This window comes from Symphodus melops (genome assembly GCF_947650265.1).
Source record: "Symphodus melops genome assembly, chromosome: 5".
Classification (NCBI taxonomy): domain Eukaryota; kingdom Metazoa; phylum Chordata; class Actinopteri; order Labriformes; family Labridae; genus Symphodus; species Symphodus melops.
Genome location: NC_136695.1, coordinates 14566373 through 14591859, shown reverse-complemented (window position 1 = coordinate 14591859; position 25487 = coordinate 14566373). Strand labels below are relative to the sequence as shown.

At 38.6% G+C, this 25487-nt stretch overlaps 1 protein-coding gene across 2 annotated transcripts in view; it reads right to left on the bottom strand.

Annotated features, from left to right (window-relative positions):
- dnah5 (dynein, axonemal, heavy chain 5) overlaps positions 1–25487 on the bottom strand; it is an 89678-nt gene that overhangs the window by 31912 nt on the left and 32279 nt on the right. For both annotated transcript variants that reach the window (XM_079343741.1, XM_079343740.1), the window contains 23 exons: positions 24245–24439; positions 23456–23590; positions 23129–23236; positions 22072–22225; positions 21782–21928; positions 19068–19309; positions 18201–18377; positions 17372–17576; positions 16818–16960; positions 15372–15506; positions 14943–15065; positions 14472–14685; positions 13967–14190; positions 12876–13074; positions 12595–12767; positions 11956–12086; positions 10402–10555; positions 6132–6399; positions 5497–5620; positions 5026–5133; positions 3972–4086; positions 3681–3857; positions 1734–1937 (listed from right to left, as the gene is read on the bottom strand). In XM_079343741.1, coding sequence (XP_079199867.1) covers positions 1734–1937; positions 3681–3857; positions 3972–4086; positions 5026–5133; positions 5497–5620; positions 6132–6399; positions 10402–10555; positions 11956–12086; positions 12595–12767; positions 12876–13074; positions 13967–14190; positions 14472–14685; positions 14943–15065; positions 15372–15506; positions 16818–16960; positions 17372–17576; positions 18201–18377; positions 19068–19309; positions 21782–21928; positions 22072–22225; positions 23129–23236; positions 23456–23590; positions 24245–24439 — 3855 coding nt within the window. The remainder of the gene's footprint in view (positions 1–1733; positions 1938–3680; positions 3858–3971; positions 4087–5025; positions 5134–5496; positions 5621–6131; positions 6400–10401; positions 10556–11955; positions 12087–12594; positions 12768–12875; positions 13075–13966; positions 14191–14471; positions 14686–14942; positions 15066–15371; positions 15507–16817; positions 16961–17371; positions 17577–18200; positions 18378–19067; positions 19310–21781; positions 21929–22071; positions 22226–23128; positions 23237–23455; positions 23591–24244; positions 24440–25487) is intronic.

Genomic DNA, 25487 nt, shown 5'->3' with positions numbered 1-25487 from the left:
GAAAGAGATAGGAGAAAAATCATTTCAGTCACCTTGCTGAAAAGAAGAGTTTTTTAGAGCACGTGTTATACAAAGGCAATGTACTGCCGTTGTTTCTAAACTAAAATGTAAAACTTAATGAAATAAGAGAAAGCAGAGGAATAAAGCATGTGGCTGTGAACACAGAGGAAAACAAAGAGAGACAGTTGAGCAACTATTGAAATTGAAAAAGGGAATGAAAGGAAACGAAGGAAAGATAAGTGGCATAGCAGACAGAGACAATAAAAACAGAGACATGAAATGAAAAGAAGAAGGCAAAGCAAGTGTGGTGCAAAAAAATAAAAATAAATAAACGTTAAAGAATGCATCAAATAAGAGAGCAACAGGTGCAATTGTAAAAAGAAAGAGGCTTGTAGTTAGTTTTGACTTTTAGACTACAGAGGTCCACAAGGTAAAATGAAAGGCCTGGTAGTGATGTCGGATGACAAGAGAGATGCTGCAACGAAGAGAGAAAAAAGACAGTTTCTTGAAATGTCCCACAAATGTTTCTTTCTCTCAGTGTTAAAACTTGTTGACTGTTGTGCATTTAAATTGGAGAAGTTAACTACAATCCTACACTGAGGCGTTAGCATGATGCGATCCGGCAAATTTTTTTCATTCAATTGCATATCTGACAATCATTTCACTTTTGCACCTTTGATGTTTGGACACTTTAATGACAATCACTTTAATCTGCATTTTAATGTGTAGCCCTAATGTCTGCATTGACTCTTTAATGTCTGTTCTCACAGCTTTTTCACCTCAAAGCCCACTGTTCCTGCATAAACAACACATATACGTTCAGAGGTTGTTATGCACAGGCCGAATTCCAACTCTTCTGAGGCACCTTAACTTTTTAGAGGTCTCTTAAATCACACACAGATTTTCTTTTCCCGCACAGGATATGTACATTTCTTCATATAAGTATGAGTCTATTTTTAATTTCACAGGTTTAATTTGTAACTTGTATATTCTTAGTCATATAGGGGGCCTTTTAAATCTTATCTCGGGTTTATTATATACTGAAGGGAGAGGGGACAGCGGTTGTTTGTTGTTAACTGTTTATTGTAACTAATGTCTTGTTTACTGCTACTGGATGCCTTGAATTTCCCCTCGGGATCAATAAAGTATCTTTCTCTATCTTTATCTAAATCTACATTTGAAAAGCAAGACAGAAATATAAGTTGCATCATTTGTCTATCAGCATATCTAAGTGCATCACATTGGTTCATTAAGACAAGTAGTGTGCAGTTCCCTTTGTTTTTCTCAGTATTATTACAGTCACTAAAGTTAAATACCTAACATCATTGAAATAAATGTCTTTAAAGGCCTGATATGTAACAAGCTGCCACAGCTCATTTTTGGATGAAGATTAGTGTACACAGCTGGCAGCAGCTGTTGCAGCACTAGGACATTATTAAAGGGTCAGTACTATATGTCTATATACATATAGTATTCTATATGTCATATTTTAGTTAAATACAGTTCATAATTCTATATTTTATTATTTAATTTTGCAACAAAATACACTGAGACATCTATTTCTATGGCAGAGCAGGGATTGGAGCTGGATGAAGTCAAGCAGTAATGCATGAACAATGGATAACACCCAAAGCATTTGATTTGGGGTCATATGTGACAGCTGTTCACAGCAGCATCTACACTCGACATTGCTTGAATCTCGCCGGCATGCATTCGATTTGCAGGGACTGTACCTGAAGGCTTCCCAGGAAGTTTCCAGCTGTCATTAGTTTGAGTGATTCCTGCCAGGACGGCGTGTGACAGTTCTTCTCCGGGTCGATTTTCACTGTGTTGACCCGTCTCTGGAAGAGCAGCAGCACGCAGTCCATGATCCTCATGATGAGGTGAGGGGGGCGACCAAGTGTTCGAACTGTAGCAATGTCTGACGGCTTGATTGTCTAAGGGGGGAAAGAAAGAGGAGGGGAATAACTTCAGTTTTTATGGATAGAGAGCGTACTAGGAGTGAAAGTTATGTTTTTAATAAGAGCATGAACAGAGAATGCAGGGGATACACAATCAGAGGCTCTGACAGGGAGGGACAGGTGGATATAAAGAGAACATGAGGAGAGTAAAAATAAACTCTGACACAATGAGAGGATTTCTGAAGACAGGGACAAAGAACAACATCGAGGGACTTATTAAAAAGAGAGAAAGCAACAGGGTAAGGAAAAATGTCCCAGTGAGAGTTGTTTGGCTGCTTCAAAAGGAACTTTCTCATCTTGTTTCCTCTTTACACTTCCCTCCCTTCTGCTCCCTTCCCTGAGCGTCATTTCCACTGTGTTTTATCAGCCCAGGAGTAGTGTGAATTTCTCACTGGAGAGTCAGCCAGCAGACAGTCTTGAATATTTTATTCTCTCACATAGTCCTCATCTTTTCACTGCTTTTAGTGAATAGATACTTTTAAACAAAACACATTAGCACTACAGTGGATCGTCTTTCTCATAAACCACACACGGTGTCAGCTTTATTTGGCATACGATTGTTGATGGTTATGTCAAAGTGTTCATTCTAACTACCTTTTCCCTTTTCAGTCCTGTCTGATAATCAAAATGCACGATCATCCATCCTGGAGGATTGCTCAAGGGCTTCCTGTTTGGAAATATATGGTTTCAATCTGTAGCAGCGAGATAAAAATTCTAATCAGGGACCTGCTGAAGGAGATCTGTACGCAACCAAGTACCCAGGAGGACAGCTTTAATTACAACCACGCTCCAGACCCCTGCTTACACACATTCACACACCAGGGTGCAAAAAAAGGGCTGAAGGCAAAAACGTACACAGCACGTCACAAGCTCCGCTCTAAGCAGTAGCCTGAAGCAAAACACTTGTGGGGGAGAAATAGCCACACAGGAGGTTAGCAATAAACTGCTCCAACAAACAGTGTTAACCCCCATACTATCTGTAAGAGGAAGCATGAACAAAGTATATACAGCAGCACTCTCTCTTGTATTTTAACTTAATTATATTTAGTCAACTTAGATTTCATATTATCAACACAACAGTACGGTGTCTTATCTGATTCCAAGTATCATCCAATGCCATCCAAATCTTTTTCATGGAAATGCGTTTTTTTCGATGTTGAACTTAAAATGTTTTGTCCGTCATGTATGAACAATTTTAATCTCAGATGGTAAAACTATATTTTTTTTATCAAATTGATGGACAGAGATAAAAACAGATCAAAAGGGGACATGAAGAGGAAGAACAAACATAATTAAACTGCACTGACTCCAAATATGCTTTCGATCAACTTCTGTATCCTTGTAATTATTTCTACAAAGTGGGGCCATGGAGAAGTCCTGGCTGAGAGGACACGAGATGTCTAGTTGTGCAGTATTTGGATGGGAGACTGCAGTACTTTATATACTGCAGACAAATAATGATTTTTTTTTTATATTTCATTTATTAGGTGTATAGACTTTAAAAAAAAATCATTTGCCAAGGAGATTAGATTTGAATCTGTAATTCAACATTTAAATAATCCTCAGAATCATAAAAATAAAGAAACTAAGACAACTATGGTATTGAAAATAGCATCATCCCTGACCAACTACGTCCAGATCCAGCTAAATATGGTGAGATGAGATGATGATAAGAAAGTGAACATCTGTTTTAGACTTTTCCATTTCCGAGTCCCGTACCTGCAGTGCAGCCTCTGCTTCCTCAAGAGCTGGTCGTGCAGCCTCCAGTTTCTCCTCAGCGAAGGCCTTGTCAGCTGAGATGCTGTCTACGATGGCCTGGGCCTTGTCCTTCACTTTCTGCACCTCCACCTTCACTCGCTCAGCTGCCTGGGCTTTAACTGTGACCTCCTTCAGAACCTGGGTTTACATCAATGTATGAAGATGGACATGAAAACACAAAACCAGAATATGACGCATTCATTTCCAGAAAACTCACACTCACAGACCCAGACGCAGCTGTCTGACACCTACCATATCAGCCTTATCATTGGCAACCTGTAGCTCCTTCTCTTTCACCTCCAACTCCTTGCTGAGTGCTGCTACAGAATCCGATGCTTCTTTTAGCTTCTGAAGACCGGTGTTCATCCTAAACAGGAGAAACATCACTTATTCAGATACTTTGCATGCAAAACCAGCGTACATCTTATTGCTTGCTAGAGTGTGATTGATAGCCTATGAGTGTGCTTGCACATCTACCCCTGTGGTCCTGTTTGTTGTGAATACTTGCAAACCTTCAAGATTAAATCAATAACATTATGGCACATTTCATGCTGGGAAAACGTCTGAGCATTATTTTACAGTAAAATAGGATTTTTTTTTTTTTTAATCCTCAGTCGGCTTGTAGCATGTGTCTGATCAGACTTTTAATAGGCAATGATATCCCTTAAAAGGGATGCCAATGAATGTTAGGAGGCTCTGGGGAATCTAGCTGATTAGCAGACATGGAACCAAAACGTGACAAAAGAAAGCACAACATGACTTATTGTTGGAGATATGTTGTGTCTTTTAATGATGTAGTTGATCTTGTTATCTCTAAAAAGGACTCATAACCGATGGTCTGGACTGGCTCCTTTGACGTAAGCTCGCTTCATTAGGATGCATCCAGAACATCCATCACTGCTTGTGCCATTAAGGAGTCGATAAATATTGACTTACACTGACTCCCATCTGTGTCACAGTTATTTAAAATTCTACCTTTGAAAACAGCTGCTTCGTCTTAGTAAAACGCACTAATCACGCTCAGTGATCGAAGTCTTGCTCATGATTAGACACCCAGGGTTAAGAGGAAGACTCAGCAACACATCTAAGGTTAGAACCTTATTAATCTGCTATTGCTCATTACACTTACACAAATCATCCTCTCTCCAAAACACTGAAATGTAGAACTTGTGCAGCATAAGCAGCAATTAAGGTATTAATGAGAGCCAAATGAAATTATTCAATGGCTAAAATGGCCTAGTTATAGTTAACAGTCGAAAAACCAAGTTTGAACAAATATTGAACTTAATTCTTTCAGTCTGTTTACCTGTTGGCCAGGGTCTGGACTTCAGACCTCTTATCCTTATAGATGCTCTTGTAGCCCTGTATGAAGGACAGGTAGGATTTGGGTGTGACGTGGGTGGACCGTCTGTACCTAGATTCAAATCAAAGCTAGGGTTATAATTTTATTTCAATCTGTAAAACCTTTGAAACAAAATTTAGAGCGTCATTTATTATAATGATGAAAACCTTTCAAAAACAGATTTGTCTGAAAGGATTCCTATATTTACAGAAACATCTGGCACTGCTCTCTTCTTGTAATCTTCTTTCTAGTATAAACTCTCTAATAATGTCATATAACAACTTACCAAAATATATAATTAAATACATTTTAGAAGGACATTGTTTTATACCTGTATTTGTAGTAAAACTGACTAATAGCTAGGAGAGCGTTGATTTTGGTGGAATCATGGCTTCATAGACACAGATAGGAAGAGTGCTCAATAAATGACAGTACCTTTGGAAGTAGTCCACGCACTTCTCTGCAACACCATCCTGGAAGGAGCCCATGCACTGGACCACCTCGCTTTTAACCTGAGCCGAACACTCAATGTCATAGACTGAGAGGAAGTGCTCTGAAACTGAAGGACAGAGGGGTGGAGGAGAAAGAATCCAACAGAGAGGAATATGTTAAGAAAACAAACTGAGTGAAAAAAATATGAAACATAAACAAAAATATATCAACGGATGCAAACATTTTCAGAGACTAGTGTGGAATTGCATGGGACATTACTAGTTACTGGACAGATGTTTTACTCCATCTTCTGTGTCATTCTACAGACAGATTTCTTTTTCGTTATTCATTACTCATTGAGCAAACGACAAATCTCACGACAAAGTGTATTCAAGAATTTATAAACAATACTTTCAAGGCAAAATCTGGTGCATTCATCAATATCGCTGCCAAAATTCCATTTCTTTACTGTAACAATCGAAAAGGTTTGTTTTTTTGGTCAGATTTCAGAACACAGGACAGGACAGCCTGACATAGATAAAATAGTGTTGTAATACCCCAATTTAATCTGACTTTATGGTACATGAATGACAGCAAGAAGGGACAGAAGTTTGAAAATTAAATTTAATGTCATTTACCTGCAACAAGAGCATCTTTTGGCCATCGGCTGAACCAGTCCATGGTGCAGCCAGATATCAATGCTGGAAACTTCAACGCTCTATTGCGAAACTTTTCTCCAACAGGTGAGAAGCACAGAACAACGTGGAGATTATGTCGGACTCGTGACATGAAATACTCATAGAGGTTTTCATTGGTCGGTGGTCGCCTGGGAAACTCACGCTTCATAACAGGGATCAGATCACTAAGGATCTCGTCAATCTCATCACGTGCAAATAAGTTGGACACCTGCAGATAGGAACAAAACACCAAACACCCATTAATGCTAAATTTAACTGTCTATCCATATTAATGTTCAGTCGGCCAAATGAGGGAAATTAGACCAAAAAAGGCTAGAAATGCTACTTCTCTAATCCCCACTGCCACAAAAAATGGCCGAGAACAGCATTGACTCAGGTCATATGGACACCTAAGCCAAACCAAGACAAGAAAAAAAAAATGTTTTTTATGTTTGACAAAAGCTCAGGCTGACAAACAATCCCACACTGAGCAGAAATTAAAAACAGGCTAAATGAATCCAAGTATGAGCCCCTATTTTGCCAGGATAACAAAAACGTATATATATCCTGGATGCAATCTGGCAAACCCTATTTTAAAAAATCGTCCAGGAACCACTGTGTCATTTAAAGGGACTTTTATGATATAGACAGCTGAGTTCAGAGATCTGCCAGCAGTACCTGCTTTAGGACTACAGATGAAATTCATCTTTGTGCTAATCCTGGCATATTGACGTAGATGTGTAAGGCTGATACGTTGATGAATAATTAAATACCACTCGATTCAAAGTCTTCCCTGTTCCCCACTTCTATTTACAACCTAGGTAAAGCAGCTGCTGCTTAAATTGTCATTATGGAGGGAGGAGAGGGTTGCTATTATAATGAGGCAGAGAGAGAGAGCGACCAAAAATAAATGAGGATTAGCAAAGACAGGAAGCAGATGGTGATAAAGGAGAAAAAAAAAAGATATAAGATGATAATAAGAAGTGAACAACACGAAAAATGAAATAAATTGGATGAAAATTAGGGATAGAAAGTAAGGGGAAATCAAATCACTTAAAAAGCAATTGCCAACACAGGAAACACAAGACTGTTAAAATTGGCTTCCTGTAGTGCTAACTTGTTGATAAAGATTTTCTGTATGAAGACACTGCAGTTGTAATAGGTTTAAACACAAACACATTTTATACTTGCAAACATCACACTGAGTCATAAACACATTTTTTCTCATTTGGCTGCATTATGCATATTTTTCTATAAATGGAAGGATGTGTAAGGACACTAACTATGTGTACTGTTGTCTGTTCATGTTCAACTTGATGAAGTGGAATCAGTAAGGAAAACAGATGCTGTCACTCTGTAATTATATGATGATGATGATAACACAATTGACAGTTATGGCACTTATGTCTACAAAAAGTACAAAATTGAATAAAAAAAAAAACATAATTTGAATGGGAAAAAGAAAAAACAAGTAATTAGTATTTTCTCAGCTTTATGTAATTGGTAGGTAGGCAGCAGTGGCTCAGTGGTAGTCTGATGTCATTCAATTGCCAGGTTGGTGGTTTGATCCTAGCTCCTCAGAAACATATTGAATTAACCTTAGGCAAGACACTGAACCCCACCAGCTCCAGGTGGCTGAGCCAGCCTCAGGTGGATTTGTGACTTTCATTAGTACTGTAGTAATGTTAAGTATCATAATGTTTCATAACGTAAGACTCCACAAGCAATATATAGGAACAAGTCCATCTGCCTTAGAGAGATCAAGTGGAGACAATAAATACACAAAGTTTTATTCAGTTTTCTCCACCTTAAGACCTAATCATCTCAAATGAGAGGCTTGGAGACATTACTGAAGCAAATCTATTTTTAAGGCTTTGCCCGCCTGTGCAGTAGCAGAGGACCCCGACTTCAATTGTGTATTTTGTTACAACGTCCCATTCTGTGGCCACTTAAGCCCGTCCTTTACTGGTGCGCACAAGTGATAACACGTGCACCAACTTTTCACTAACAACAGACAGATGGACCTCCTGTGAAACTTACAGCTATGCAACCCCACACTCCATAAATATGACACATTGACCCTACTGTAAAGGCGCATTTTAGTTTGCATTTTATTTATTTAATATTTTTCAATCAATAGATATAAGTCATATCAGCGGTACCTTTATTCTGCATCATTATCGTTTAATAAAGTTATTGTGGTAAAAGACACTAGATGGGCCAAATTGTAACTTGCATTATTGTCAGTTCAAAATCCAGCACAGAAATCTTGAGATACGGATTTTTGGGAACCGTTACAGCCCTGCTGTTTAGTATTTAAAATGTCCCTTATGTTAAACCATCTTAATAACCTGGAAGAAGGCCTCTGATAGAAACACCTGTGCCATTGATCATGTGTGTGGCTTTATCCCCTTTCACATGAAGGTATTTTAACAATTAACAGTTCACTGGTCAAATCAGCTGATGTCAGGCAGAGTTTTGTTGAATGATGTTTGCACTGCACATTTGCCTTTGTACAGCTGCCACACAGGTCCCATATTCTGATGATAAGTCATACCTTGTACTACTGTCTTTTCAAAATAAATCGATACATAAAGGAGGAATGGAAGAGGTACAGACAATGAAGAAAATGAATGCACCAGGAGAACGCATCAGAAGAGCAAGCAAAAAAGGAGATAGGCTGATGTGAAGAAGCATGTAAAGCAGTCAGGCTTAGAGCCCCAAATATAGCTCGTGCAAAACAGAGGCTAAAGGGTGAGAGGAAGGGAAGGAGAGAGAGAGAGAGAGAGAGAGAGAGAGAGAGAGAGAGGGAACAACAATGAAGAGTGGGAGAAGAAATGGAGGAGGAAGATGGAAAGCGAGGTCAGTGAGAGGCAAACAAAGGATGAGTAGTAACAGAATGGTCTACAATAAAAAAAATAAAAACAAAGAAGAGGAAGGAAAAACAAGTATGAACATTTAAAAGTCAAAGTCAGAAAGGATGGTGGTGGTGGTGATGTATCCAAAAGTGCTTCAGAAATGTATCATTGGCCTTTTTACATAAGAGACACCAGCTCGGCTCTGGTACAATGCCTGGTTTCTTGGAATGCTGCAGAGATAATTGAATACTGTGACATTTAACCTTGAAGCTCTTTTCTGTTAATGCCACAGCGGGACTGTAAAACATTGAAACTCCATTAAGCCGAGCTTAATCTGCTTCTTCCGTCAGTCACAGTTTCAATTTATTATCAACTAATTGATTAGAAAAATAATTGTGTAATTGTATTAGCTTCTTAATTTGATTGAATTTGGATCAACTGCACTGCTCATGACCCAGATAGAGACGACACGCAGTCCAGTCGTGATGTGGCTGCCTTGGTTCTACCGTCAGGAAATGTTTACTTCTCTGAAAGGTGAAGGACAGCTGTCAGTTTGGGGCAGCACAACAAACATGTAATTAAAGCTTTTGTGATGTTCACACCGAATGATTTTAAGGCAGGCGTCGGTGCAGCAGTCTTGTGTATTCACTCTAGGCTCTCTTTATCAGGGAGAGTTTTAAAAACTGCTGCAAATCCCAGATGTGCCAGTGCCGTTTTAATTAAAGCCAAACACACTCAAGAAACACACATATCCAAAGGTAGAGGGAGTTTTTAAACAGTGTGTGCATGCTTCTGAGGATCACTCCTGTTATTTCTTATCAATTCTTCCTCAGCCATCCGAGGTGTTCTCCGTCCTCTCTGCTCGTACTCATCTCGGAGTTATATCGTTGCATTGTTTGAGCTCATGGAAATGACAGGGCTCCACATGTGCCATTATGCCCACTTGATACACAATTCAAACACAGCACTTGTAAATGACCTGCTTCCAAAAAGTGTCAGGATTTGGAATGTTGTTTGATGAAAACAATGTTTAACCTCGCTCAGAAGTTGCTTCGTGTCTCACTTCGTTAAGGCCTAGAAGCAGCCACACAGTCTGACAGACCCCCAGATGTCCCACCTTTAGGATCAGCATGTGGACATGACCTCTTGATTTCTAAGTAAATTCTAAATAAATAGAAATCTAGGATTCTGAAAACCAAATCTCAGCGATCTTTAATCTAGGAATCATCTTTTAATCACTTATATGCATACAAACTGATTTCTCATTTAATGATTTTTCTAATGGTTACACAAGAACGTAAGGAAAAAATAAAAATGTATTCATGATGTATGTATTCAAAACATCTTTTTTCTCCACAGGTTTGTGGTCTTACCTCTCCAGATGACAGTACATTGTTCATGTACTCTAGGAAGGACTCGTCCTTGATTTCGTTGTCCGTAAAGATGAAGCTGATGCCTTTCCCATGTTGGCCAGCTGTTCGGTACAAACCCTTCAGGTCATCCATCAGGTTGGCCGTGTTGTACGAGCTGCCAAAGAACAGAACAGATAAAATAATGATGATGCACTGGGATTGTTTCTATTTGCTGATTTGACTTATTGCAAACCTAACTGAAATGACAGAAAGGGAAAGAGATACAAAGGAAAGTAACGGGTCAGTGTTAGTGGGTGTATGCATTATGTTTACAACTGTTTGAATACATCTGCCTGGGTGAACAATGCTGTTTGAACGATGGTAAAAAAGGTGAAAACAGGCTGTTTTTTCTAGATTGGAAGAAATGTGATGTGTATAAATTGACTGAATGTAAAAAGCTGCATGCAAAAACAAAGCAAGACAGAAAGATGAAGATAAATTGTTGGAATTAATTGAATGACACTTGAATTCTGGAATAGACATTGGATTTTAAAAAAAAGAGCCAAGTGAACTCTGTGACTCTCTTGGAATCTGTTAGTTTGAGAAAAGACGTTTAGATGAAAGCATTTGGAAAATTCAGGTCACAAAGCCATAACTGTCTATTTATAGAAACAAAAAGATTATAAAGAAAAGCAAAGAAAAAAAATGAAGGTGTATTTTATTTCAAGAGCTGATTGTGAATGAAAGAGGAAGAACATGTGTTTCATTCACATTTATGCCAAAGAAAAGAAAATGTTGGGGAAAGAAAGCACACAGGGACTTTAACAGCAACAGATGCATCTGTAGACTGAGGGAGAAAAAACATTTGACAGGTAGGGAGAGTGAGACAGAAGACAGAGAAACACAGAACAATGAGACGAGAGCACGAGGACAGAGCCAGCAGAGCGAACTGACAGCACAAAAGAAGGAAAAAAACACAGCATTAAACAGAGTCTTACAGGTGATAATAAATATGATAATTATAGATATCTGATTGGATGTCTTTTAGAGCTTATCTCGATATTTATTTATTGTGATTTTAATATTTACAAATGTGTAATTTAAACCAAAAGTGTATAGCATACTCTTTGTTGGTATTGATAATACAGCAATTCTTCATATCCAAATAAAATAGACATCCAAATAAATATGTAATGAGCCTGACTGACCATCTAGCAGACTATGAGCAGAGTTTTAAATAATTCCATGATTCCCCATTTAGAATTCAAAAAACTATGTGTTGCAGACACATTATCGGGGTGGCTAATTTAAAAGAAACAAAGACTATCATCCTTTTATCAATCAGTCCATCCTTTTTTATTTGTACAGCACCAATTCAAAACAAATGATTTTGACAAAAGAGCAAGGGCTTTTATAACATGTGAGTCACATGTTATAAAAGCCCTTGCTCTTTTGTCTGATGTGACTAGATATTTATTAAAGACAAAAGCTTCAAATTAGGAATAAACATGTAGGAACTAATAACAATGTTTGTGTGTGACTTTGTTTGTGTCTCTTTTTGAATGTGAGCATTACCGTGTGAGAGTGATCTGAAAGATCTTGTATCCAGCTATAAACGATGCCAGTCTGGTCAGGCTCTGTTTACCTGATCCCCCCACACCCACCAACAAGGCCTTTCCTCCAGGAGTACGGATTATCCTCGATACCTGCATACAAAAACAAACGTCGACACAAAACTAGCATCAACAGTGGATTGCTTTTGTATTTGTCAAATTACAATAGTGGAAAAGGAGGGGGGGGGATTATGTGCAGGAGGAAAGGGAATAGGAGCATGCAAACCAACATTAAAAGTGTCACACTTGAAGATTTTCTTCTTGACCTTAAGACTGTCAGAGCCCATCTCACAGGAAATACAAGAAGCTTAACCCTTCAATTAAAAAGGAGCGAACGTTTTGCGAGTTGCCAGAGTCAAGACTTCAATGTAATATCCAGAACGGCAGACTTTGCTGAAGAGTTGGTTTTGAGTTAATCAAAGGGTAGAACATTTCGATTTCACGCATGTACACTTTCATCTAAACAACTCAAACTTCCTTCAAAACACTTTGGTTGTTTTTCCCTCAGTACTAAATATTCATGCTCATATTGCAATTACCGGTACTCTCTTTAATTATGATAGTCTAATTGATTACAACAGGGTTTCTTTTTATTTATTACCTTGACCAGATGAATCATAGCATCTTGAAAGAAGACCATGTCCATGCCAGTGCCCCTGATGCTCTCATTATAATGGCTCAGGAACATGTTCAGGCGCTCCTTTAAACTCTCAAACGACTCCACAGGCTCATACACTTTTGGCAGATCAAAGTCTGAATCTTCTGACTCCTCCCCTGTAAGGAAACAAACATTTGGCATTAAAATACTCACATTACAAACGTCAATTCCTGAAATGTATTTAAACGGATAAAAAGGCTTCTGACATGTGGCGGGCATGGTACCTGTAGCCTCAGGTGCATCTCGCAGAAAGTCCACAAAGTATCTGTCAGGTTCGACTTCAACCAGGTGTTTGTACTCCTCCCCGAGCTCTTCCTCAAGCAGCTTTGGCAAAGCTTTGTTGAACCACTCTACATCCTCGGGCATGGTGAATCTGTCAGCTATCACACGTGTGCACTCGTGCTTCCACAAAGACAGTAGCACCTGGAAATGTGTTTTCACATGACATTATCAGTCAAAACAGCCAATCTGAGCCAGTATGACTAGTGAGAGTTGCTGAGGAACTATGCACCATTACTGCTTCCAAAGATATGGAGGGCACAACCAATATGACTGTATTAATCTTTAACAGGAAGAATGACTCTGGTTTAAAAAAAAAGATAATCATTTAGCTGAGACACATTCCATCGTTTGCTTAATATGCTAAAGTACATTAAGCCGCACATTTGTTGAAGATCTTGATTGTAGTAATTCTTCATTCAGCAATTTCACCATTTTACAAAACTCGTGCTCGAGGGAAAAGCTTGTTCTGGCCTTTTCTAGTGTTTCCTAAGTCTGAGTCAAATCGACAGCCTCAGCAGAGATGTTTCCCTGGAGTCAGGGCAGCCTGAAGTAGAAGATATATTTCATCGTGCTCAATTATTGAGTGAGGCCACAGACCTACAGGGAGTTTGGCCACATCAGCAGAAACTGAACCTGTGTGGTGTATTATTTTCACGTGTCTTAAGTTATAGAGTAGGACAAGGGCTGTTTAGGTAATGATATTAAGTGATAGGATGACATACATAATTTATAATGAACCTTGTAGAAACCTGGTTTAAACTGTGTTTAAATGCAGAGCTGTTTGGTTGACCTATTTCTATCAAATAAACTTCAGGGTTTTGGATTGACGGCTTCATGGGAGAATTAATTTGGTATAATTAATGGTGTTTGCATCTCTAACTTTCTAGATTCTTAACCCTTACTTGAATTATTGTCATATCCATAGATACTTGCAAAATTCTCTGTACACATGTTGACTTCCTTTCTTAATTGTACAATGTTTCACAAACAGTAACAAATCCAAACTTCAGTGACAGCGTCCTGGCCTTCTCACCTGGACAGAGTTGATCACCTCCGCATTGGTGTTGAGCATGCCTTGCCAGATCCTGGACAGATCCCTCAGGTTGAAGATGTAGTGAAACTTTGCAGGTGTTGGAAGCATCTTGACCTTGGTCAACTGCCAAAGATGGCGGGTCAGAGACACCAAGCGAGGGACGGTTCTCCTTACCTCAGCAGTGAAACCACGGCGTGTACAGAAGTGGCCCTCGCCAATCACGCCTTCATCGTGGGGTTGATGGTGGGACGGTTATTAAAATAAAGGTTGGAGTAGGATCAATTCATTTTCATCAGCAAATAAGTGCGAGACAGAAACAGATCAGACCATCATTTTTCAATCCATCACAGTAGCATTACAAAATATAATATATTCTCCTAATGGATCTTTATTTTTAGTTTTGTATCTGTTCAGTCTTTAATAAGTAGTATTTTAGTGAGTATGTACCGTAGTGATATGAATCTTGAGTACATGTTGATAATGATTCCACTGCACCTTTACTCACCAAATATCTTGTCAATGGAAACATTGGAGGGCAGGGTGCAGTTAAAGATGGAGAACTGCCTTTTCAGTCTCTGAGGGATGTCATTTCTGCCTCCTCCTGGATGGATCATAGCTGCCAGAAACTGTACATCCACAATATTGGTGAACTCTCCGGGTTTCTCCAGATTATAGAACCCATTTTGCTCCATCAGCTGCCTGACAATCTCATTTGTCACCTAAGATGAAGGGGGAGGGGAAAAGTAAGCTTGAATCCAGAGGTGGACTATTTAAGAGGAATTCACATTGATTTTGTCAGTTCTTTTAAGTTTACCGATTAATCAGGTACAAATACTTGTAATATTAAGTCGTGTAAAATTTGATAAATGTATTACACTACTTTATTTCTAATACAAGACCATGGCTTTGAACTTGTGATTCATTGATATAAATACCAAAAGCAAAAACATTATTTGAAATAAGTGTGATTGCTCACCTGGTCTCCCCATTCGTTGATGACTGGCATGTTTATGTCGTCAATAAAAATTGACATTTTCTTGCCAGCAGGAGGTCCATAAGTGGTTCCCATCCTCTTATCCACGTAGCTCTCCACTGACCTCTACAAGGGAAACGGAAGGAGCAAAGACAAATGTAAACAGACAGGATGTGGAGATGAGCTTAATGAGAGAGAATCTTAGGGGAATCTAGTCAGTTAAAAATCATAAACATTCAGTTACGTCCAGTCATGTCATGTGGTGATCTCAGGCCTGGAGTCTGCACATGATTGATAACACCAATAAATATAACTGCATAAGTTCATTATAACAGAAGTCAAGTATACATATAAAGCCTCCTCCTGATGAAACTTCAAAGACGGAGACAGGACGCTGAGTTGAGAGAAGAGTTAGCAGCAGATCTTCTGTACCTGGAACATGAGCGGTGTGGTGGCAGACGAGAAGTTGAGGCTCTTGCCCACGTGGGTCTCGGGATCATACTTGGACATGTAGCCTTTGATGATGACAGTCTTGGCAGTTCCCTGCTCTCCTATTAGCAAAACAGCCTAGGAAAAGATGCACATCGTTCCATCATCATGACGATGATAAGTTTGGTATTTAAACTGTTGGAAGAAATAGTTTGCTGTGGCCTGCTCTTAAATCTTATCAAGCATCTTTTGAGCATTAACAGTTTTTCATAGCTGGGGCATGACAAAGGATTTAACGCATTCTAAATAAGTTGATACAAAAGCCTTGAGAGAGCATGGAAGACACAGAGAGAAAGAAGAAAAGAAAAGTGCTCACCAACACGATTGCATCTTTTGTATTAAAAGAATGAATGGGTTCTTTTAGTAAGCTTAAAGAAACAATTTGTTTCACTATATTAGTCAGAGATAAATGCTAATTGTTTATTTTTGCTTATGGAAACACATTTATTTTTCTGATTCATTTGTTAAAACAATGTTAGCGTAAGGCCGGCTTGTGTTGAGCAACAAATTGAAAAATTTTATCAAGGCAAACACACGCTGAGAAATGAATGTCTATTGAATATTAGGTTCAATCTTGTAGAGTCCAGAAATATTTGCTTTTCTTTTACATCGCTACATTTTTGTTTTCATTTCAGCCTCTGAACAAAGCAAATGATATCAACCCGAAAAATACACGCAAATATAGAAGCTTTAAAAGCGAATGAAGTCAGAAGAATCTGACCTGCATGCAACTACCTTTTTATGAACACGGCAGCATAAAGAGGTTTCTCATTCTGCTCTTGTGGCATTATGAATTTGAATGGCTACACACACACACACACACACACACAGGTAGGCAGGCAGGCTCTATGATAAATGCCATGTGGTGATGCATTTGATGGGCTTTTGAGCAGAGCATCGACCACATGATTTTAATACAGAGGAGCCGTTCTGCATCCAGACACACTGCCATGTTATTGATCTGAAGGGTGTGCAAGTCTGTGTCTACTCAGCTGTATCGAGGAATAAATGAAGCATTACACGCTGAACAGAGAGAGAAGATTAAATTGGCGCCATCCTTTCCAATAAAAAAAAAAAAACCCTCATCACAAGCATTCAAGACGCTTGACAGTGCGTGTGTAAACTTAATGTTCCGTTGGACACTTCCCTTTAGTGTCATTTGTTTCTTGATACATGAGGAACGTTTCAATCCGTAAAACATATCAAAACATCAGGTGACACGTTTGCTTTTTATTCTTTCAGGCCAAGTTAAGAAGATGTGAGTTTTAAGGATTCATGACATAAATGCAGCTTCTTCTTTTTTTTTTCGACTGGGCCCCACAGAGGCACTGTAAATAAGCATGACACGGGTTACCATAACATTTGTTCGCTTTTCTTTCAGCTGCTCACCTTGCCCTGCTTGGCGATGGTCTGAATCAGGAAATCTGTTCTGACATTGTCCACATTGGGGACCAAGATGGAGCTGTACTCTGGGGTGATTTCAAAGGGGTAGACGTACTCTTCCACCCTGGTGTTCCAGTGGACCCAAAGACCTGGATGAATAATGTATGTAGAAGAATGAATAAATGTCTTTTTGTTGAAAAATTAGCAGTGATGTAGAGATCAGCACAAAATATGACAGTGACATAACCTACTACATAAGTACTTTCACATATTATAGTAATATTTCATAAACATACATTTGTTTCCTTTACTACAAAATTTAGCTGAATTCTCCTGGAACAGCCTTGATACTCCCTGGCATGTGATATACAGATCTACAGTTAACATGTATTTTTCCTCTACTATGTTTTTCAATGCATCGTAGAGGCGCATGCACACGTGAGCGCCTCTGTGCAGGGGAGACTACCTGGCTGCTGCAGTATGTGTTTCCCCCCCTGCGAGGTGTTTCGGAACGTGTTTATTGCAGTTACCACAGAATCTGCTTATCAAGGTGTGCATACCATCTGCTGTGACGTGGTAGTCGAACATGGTGTCCTCACTCTCAGGAGGAATGTTCGGCAGATTCAGACAGATAGCGTTGTTCCCTCTGAGCCAGACCTCCATTTTTCTGCGGTCATCTAATTCAAGCAAGGCACCGGTGCTCCATATCAGGGCAAAGACATACAGCCGCTCCAAGTGCTCTCTGGATAAATCACCCCACTGGTCCTGAAATGTAACACATCATGCAGATCAAGTACTCTTTAAAAAAACACTGAAAGTTTGAAAAAAAAAATATATATATATGTATGTATATATATATATATATATATATATACGGTACATCAGAAGCTTCACTTAAGAAATCAATACTACTGTAATTAGGTGCAGAAAATGTTTTACAATAACCCAAAAAGATGCCAATGAAAAAAAAGGAGCTTGAAAAAGTACAATACTGAAGCCACTAAAACATTGATCCATGTAGAATCTTCTGCTCAACATAAATAGTAGTGTAAGTGGTTCAAACTTAATGACCTTATAAAAACAAGGTGAAATATAAAGACATTAACGTTCATTATTGTTGGTTTTGTTCCCGTTTACTGAATTAGGTTTGACAAAGGCATATGAAGGTGAGCTGATGGTTTCAATCTGACTCTTCTTTTGGCATTCGAACACTAGAGTATATCACAGTCGTCTTTTTTTTTTGGTACTGGAATCAGGAGAAAAAGATTAATATCGATGCAGTACTGAGCTTACATCTTTTTAATGGATTACGTAGCTAATCTTTATGTTGATCCCTTTGCAGACGCCTTTGGGCTTACAGATCAGTGAATGACTGTAGCCTTATTGTACCTTTACTGGTATAAGTCCCTGAAGCATGTTGATGCACTGCATGATGACAAAGGCCTCGAGCATGTCCATCTTGAACTCTAGTGACTGCACACTGAAGTGGTAGAGCTCAGGGAAGGAAGATGAGAAGAGTTCCCTGAGCACCTCAGCCTCTTCAGGGGAGCGTTTCATCAACCAGGCCTAAGAACAACCACAACATGGTAGGAAGGACATTAGTTGGAAGTAATACACAGTGTGTGTTCTGTTGAGCAACTTTTGTGAGCTTTACTTTCAGATGCAGTCGAAATATCAATATATCATTTTTAGCCATTTTCTATTTAGATTTAGAAAGAATGCTGGACACATTTCATTTTTTAGTTCAATTCAATACCTCCAACAAACAGGGGTACTGTACTTGGATCCCACTCAGCTGAACAGTGTTTCTTAGCTAACTGCAACCTGAGGCAACCAGGTGCCAGAAAAGTGAACATATAACAATACAACAAAGCCAATCAGATTTACATTTTAAGTTAATAAAAAAAGTATATATATTATAATCAAAAAAGTGTTATGTGTCTAAAGATAAAGCCAATTTTCAATTTAGCTTGGTACTTAAATATACAGACATAAATACTGTACTGTTTGAAAATGAAAAATAAAAGGTTGTTAATGTTGCCGATTTCTTTTATCAATGACTATCAAAAAATAAAAAAAATAAACAAGAAACAGAAACTTTTCCTGCAACACAAGCCAGGACATCCTGTGCTACGTCATCAGAGGGTGTCCTGGCATCAACTTTGATTTTTCTTTGCAGAGTAGTTGTACATCTGTAATGACACAAGTGGTTCTCAATGTTATGGAGGGAAACAAAAATGAATGCAGTCCATTCACCTCAAGGATTGGACTCCAGCTGAGGACAGAGGAGCTCATGAACACCATGCCATTGCGTGAGACGGTTGCTGGAGAGGCGTTGTCAATGTTATGTGGCTCAAACACAACTTTACAGTTGGGAGACATAGGTATACGGTCTCCATTTGCCAGCGTAAGAGTTCTGTTGTCGTCCAAAACAGAGTTCAGGTTCTCTATCCAAATGGCATCAACAGGTCCATCCAGGACTATCCAGATGTGCTCTCCTGAGGGATACAATAGTGTATCTGTTTGTTAATGAGGAAAACAATATAATACAATGAATGCTTCCACTCCGAATGTGCACACCAGGAGGATGAAAAAGCTGTGTCCTTAAAGTTTTAGTGCAACAAAAACTCTTTCTAAGGTACACAATGTAGATGAGTCTGACAACATACTGTAACTAACCTCTGTATTTCTTTAATATGATGAACTATGCTAGGGCTGTCAGCATTAACTATTTAATCACAATTAGTTCAGGTCTAAAGTTAATGCATTCAAAAAAAATATTTTTTTTTAATCACAACTACTGGAAATAGCAAGCTTTTTTGTCCCTTCAGGCGCACTATAGTCATTCCTCCACAGTGTCTCGCAGCAGTCACAGTGATGGAAAAGAACGACACCGCAGCGTCTTCGAAGCGTCTCTTTTAACTTTACAAAAAAACATGTAGATTATCTGATGCATCAAATGTAATATCCACCTTATGACATCAAACATTTCACTTTTTTACTGTTTATTTAGATGTTTAAATTTACTGTAGCTTGTGATCCATAACGACTTTCTTTTTCCGTGGTTAAGTTCATCTGGTCTGAACGTAAATCTGAACGTCCTTACCGTACTTTATTTCGGTAACACTTTATAATAACCATCATCTATAAAGTGTAAATAAGGGTAAATAGTTAATTAACCTTTAGTTAATAGTTATTTACTGTTAACAAACAATGAAATGATAGTTAATAATTGTTTTTTAATGATTTGTAAAGCTATAATTGATGTTATATTAACAGTTTATTAATGCACACATTATAACATTTTAAACACTTTATAAAGTGTTTGTAAATGATTAACAAAGGATTAGTAAACCTTGATGATGATTTATAAAACATCTATAAACATTACAGAGACACCCGGACCAGATATGTGTTAATGGTTTATAAATGTTTTATGAAGTATCTATTAAGGGTTGGTTATCTATGTGTGCATCAATAAACTGTTAATATAACATCAATTACAGCTTTACAAATCGTTACATTTTTTTTATCATCATTTCATTGTTTGTTAACAGTAAATAACTATTAACTAAAGGTTAATTAACTATCTATTAACCCTTATTTACCCTTTATTGATGATGGTTATTATAAAGCGTTACCTTTATTTCTTAGTAAAAGCAGGGTTCAATTCAAACAGCAAGTGAAGTATCTCCATCTTAAGACAGTACAAATGATCCAAATAAAAGCCTTACAATGTGTATTTTTAGGTGGGAATTAATGGCATTTTTAAACACATGATGATTAATCACAATTAAAATATGTCATCGTAACACAGCCCTGTTATAAACCTTTTACCTCCTCTCTGAAACAAGCACCAAACACTATGGTGGTACGATTCAGCCAAAGATAAAGGAGATTTTTTATTTAACTTAGATTCAAAAACCCACGACTCAATACGGTCTACTTTGGCTTCTGGGAAAACTCTGTTTATCAAAGAAATAAATAATGTGTGGATGTTGATCATTAAAAAAATGCTTTGAAATTAATGTGCATGTTTGCTGTGATGCAGATGTTTAAAGTTACTCTGTGATCATCAAAAAGACTCACAGTGAGGACCAAGTCAAAATACAGTATCATCTGTATGGATTGCTTTCATAAGCCATCAGGCACATTTCAACATAGAAGTCCATAAAACAGATCAGGCTTGGAATTTTTATGCTTGGGATGCTTTTGATGTGTTCAATCCCCAGGAAAGTAGAGTCCAGAGGGAAGTTTTTGGTCCTTATAGAGCTCTTCCCTCTGTCACGACTCCACATCAATGACTTTTTTAAACTTAGTTTTTATCAACTCAAGGCAAAAAGTTGCCAAAGTGAATGTGATCAACAGTGAGCTGCGGCAAAAGGCAATCAACAAACGTACTTATTGCGGAAAGATGTGCTCAACAGCATGAAAACATATACTGTCCATATAAGACCTATATCTCGACACATGAAAGCTAACAGACGTAATGTATATTCATAAATACACTACTTTATGAAGTATGTAGGATGAACACAGAGCAGGAAGATAAATCAGCTCTTGGTGCTGCTTTGAAATATAGATGCAGTTATGTCCCTTGAGATTTACAGTTTTCGTCAATATTAGAACATACCAGTTCTTCCAAAGATCCTACAGATAAAAGACACTTAAAGATTACTAATGATCCCTCTTATTTTCTCTCTTCTGACACAGAAAAATGCTGTTGACACTGTACTAAGATTCTTATTGGCTGTACATTCACAACGGTTTAGGTGAATCCCAAAGCATGCCTTTAAAACAGCATATTTTATATATTTATTTTAGCAAATAACTCACACTATTTTCAAGAACATTTGATAATACACAAGTAATCATGCTCTCATAATCATCATCAATCGTTTTGCTTTTTCGACATAAACTAAGCTCATCTACAAATATGACACCATTGCTGGGTGAACATATTTTCTAACCTTTCTTTGCTCTCAGTGTTTTCCTCCAAAGTGTCGAGAAGATGCCGTCAGTCCAGTCATTTGTGGCCACGTCCAGTCTACCAAACATCTGAGGGGCTGTGATGGCTTTGGGGTTCATGCGCATCTCTTTGTGAGGCTGACCGCACTCTAAGAGAACACAAAAAACAACAACAAAGATTTGTGAAGTGTCACTTCAAGCCCAAAGGGCTTTGCGGCTTTCAGACACAAGTTTGACAAGTTTGTGCCTCTTCTCCTGAACACAGACCTTTAAAACATGCACAACATCTTACCTGTCATAGCTCTCATCAGCGTGTGGATACAAGTCGTCTTTCCGGCCCCACTCGGCCCCAGGGCCATCATGCCATGTCGGACCCTCTGTGTCTCAAACAGCTGGATGACCTTCAGCTTCCAGGGAGGATGACTGATCAGTCCTGCATCCTCCACCTGTACCATGATGTTGTGAATGTATGAATGAATGTTTGGACATGTCTAGGTTTAAAGGAGGTCAAGTTAAAGCTACTGTGAGGAGTTTTAAATCAGACTGTAAACACAACCAATGCCTCTTAGTGACATGAAAGAGCTATTAAAATCATCAATAACAACCAAGATTGTTTATTCCCATGAAGCTTTTTTTAATGCATGTAACCACTGCAAACAGGTAGGTATAAGGCGGTTAACAGCAAGCTACTGAAAGAGCCTTTATTTACTTTTTTTCATGGCAAAGATTCACAGAGTGATGTGCTCGGCTGTTAAAAGAAGGCAGGAAGAGTTTGTTTGTCAGCAAATCCAACTCACACATGAGAAGGAAACCAGACACAAGGGTCAAAGGGCTCGTCAAAAGTGTCAAAAACCTGGAGTTCCTAACAGGAGATTTAACTGTACTCAGCATATTATTACTGTGTTATGTTCTCTGTGATATGACGTTAATGACGTTGACGTTATGACGAATGACGTTAAGTTTCCCGACAAGGGTGTCATGACAGCAGGGACGACGGTACGGTAACGCACAGAAACAACAACTGCTGTGATTTAAACAAGTATTGCATCACTTACTTTCTATTTTCTTAGCACTGTGTGTGCAGGGTAGGTCCTTGACAAATAATAAATGACATTATTTGTTTCCCTCTGGGCTTGGTATCTCCAAGCGTTTACGAGTGACATGATAGATACAGTGGTCCCACAGTTCATTAGTCATCTGCCCGATTCATTTCTCGCCATTTACTTTTCCCTCAGTCCTCCTTCACTCTCTCCCTCCACTCCTCCAGCCCCTCTGCCTTACCTTTATTGGCCCTGCCATCGCACTCTCCCTTAAAAACGGAGACAAACTCGGCTCTCACGCGCTCCTACCTGTCTGTCGATGGCAGCCTCGAGTTCAGGGTAGCCGGCTTTATCGAGTTGGATACCGGGGAAGAGATCCTCAATCAAGCTCAGGAAGAGAGGCTCGTCTTCATCGATCTAACGAACATATAAGAAAACATACGCACAGACACAAGTCGTTTCAAACCCCACACAGCGCTGGACCATTCATCATTACCCGTCTCTGCTTTTCGAGTCTGTATTTTCTCATGTTTTGTATTCAGATTTAATGCTCGTGAAAAAGTGAAAAAAAATCAGAACACTTTCATTTGAGCCGCGTCTTTTAAGGTGGTGTAACATTGTGTGTTCCACACTGACCAGTTTCGATAAGTTCATGTCTCTGAGGACCCTCATAACGATGGTGGACTCTGTGTCAGTGGGGTTGGCTCGTTTCGCCGCGCCCAGTGTGCGCAGCACTGAGAGGATGTTTCGTAGGCCAAAGTCATAGTGAACCTGTGAACGATCACATAGCATTTTGTTCATCAGACAACTGGATTAAACAGCTCTTAATCTACCGTCCTCACTTACGGCTTCAAAGGTTTATTAATTAAACATTTCACAGCAGATCAAGTTAAATAAAACATTAAGTGACTTACATATCATTTTGCTAAAATACAAAACATGAACTTAATCATACATAATAACTAATTATATAGTGCTTAAGAATTCAGCAATAATATTGACTGCCAATCTAGGAGCGAAGGCTCAGCGTCCAGAGAAATGATTGAATCGTCATCAATCTTTCACACACTAATTCTCGATCTAGGAAAGCGTTTGTCAAGGGAACTGCACTGTTAATTAATTTATCCTCATGAACCCCCACAAATAATCCAGGTAAGGTAAAGTATGATCTAGACCTTGGCAACTATAACTGTGAGCTAATATAAGTGCACATAATCCTTTTTGTTCATATTCAATAATGTTGTCATTTTGCACCTTTGCATTATGTGTGCTGTATACTGACCAGTAATGCAAATGAATCAATTACAGATGAAATCAAATTGCAGTGTAAGATGGAGAGAAGGAAGCAGCCTGATAACAACACACATCATCCATCACATCAATAGAAAGAAAACCTAAATGTAACTCGTCTTTAGTTCCTTTTACCTGTTTGGAGAGTTGCTCCTCACATAGCTTGTAAAGAGTAAAGAACTTGCGGGCCAGCTCCATGTTGTCTATAAACCCACAACTGGCCAGTTTTACCCTGATGATAATCTGACGGTCAGGAACCATCATTGCCACGGAGCGGAAGTTTATCTTCAGGTTCTCAGGAAGCTCCTGGCGACCTGCGTAACCTGGATTCTGATTTTATAAAAAAAAAAAAAAAAAGAAGAAAGTTAGTCTTTATTGGCTTAAAAAGTAGAAGATATGATTTAATGTCCAATAACACATAACATTCAGATTGCATATTATAAAGGGACAAAGAACAAGAGGAATACATAGAACCACTTTAATACATCAATTATTAAAGGAGGTCAATTTATAATAGTGCCAGATATCATGTGTATGCAATTTGAACATTTCACATGGTGTTCTGTGTGCAGGTCGTGGAAAGTGGCTTCATATTTGCACTTAATGACTATATAAGTAAAATACACGGAACCTTAAGATAATACTGGAACATCATTAAGGTTGATAGAAAGCCCACTCTGGCAGCTAGTTCCATCCCTACAGACACAGCTCAGACCCTCCTCTCTACAAAGCCAGCCTTTGATTTAATGCCTCTTTACATATGCGCGCACACACACACACACACACACACACACACACACACACACACACACACACACACACACACACACACACACACACACACGCACACGAAGAGGAAAAGAGAGAAAGATCTCTGACCCCGCTTCCCTTGAGGGAGAATGATTACACTGTTCTCCGTTTAATGACTTGCCTTGGGATATCAACTGTACCGAGGAGATAACGTGATCCAACTTTTTCTGCATGAAGATTATGATAATGAACACTGGCTAATATTATAAAGAAGAGGTGGGCTCTTGTGTTCGATATATATTCAACAAATTGCCTTTGGAAAAGAAGACATCTAGGCAGATTCATTGTAGCCATCTTGATCCCATACTATTATAATGTTTTGTGTTACATGATTTACTGAATGCTCTCCAAATCTTTGTGTGTTAAAATGTACACATTCAGAACTTCATGATATAAACATTAGAAATTCTTTTGAAGTCGAAATAACTACACAGGTGTATCAGGCAGCTCTGTCTCACTTCAGCTCATCCCATCTAATAACTTTAAAAAAAGTATGGTGATAAAAGACAAGGAGATCAGTAAAACAAAATTTGTATTATTCATCTTGATTTCCGATGTAATTGACAGT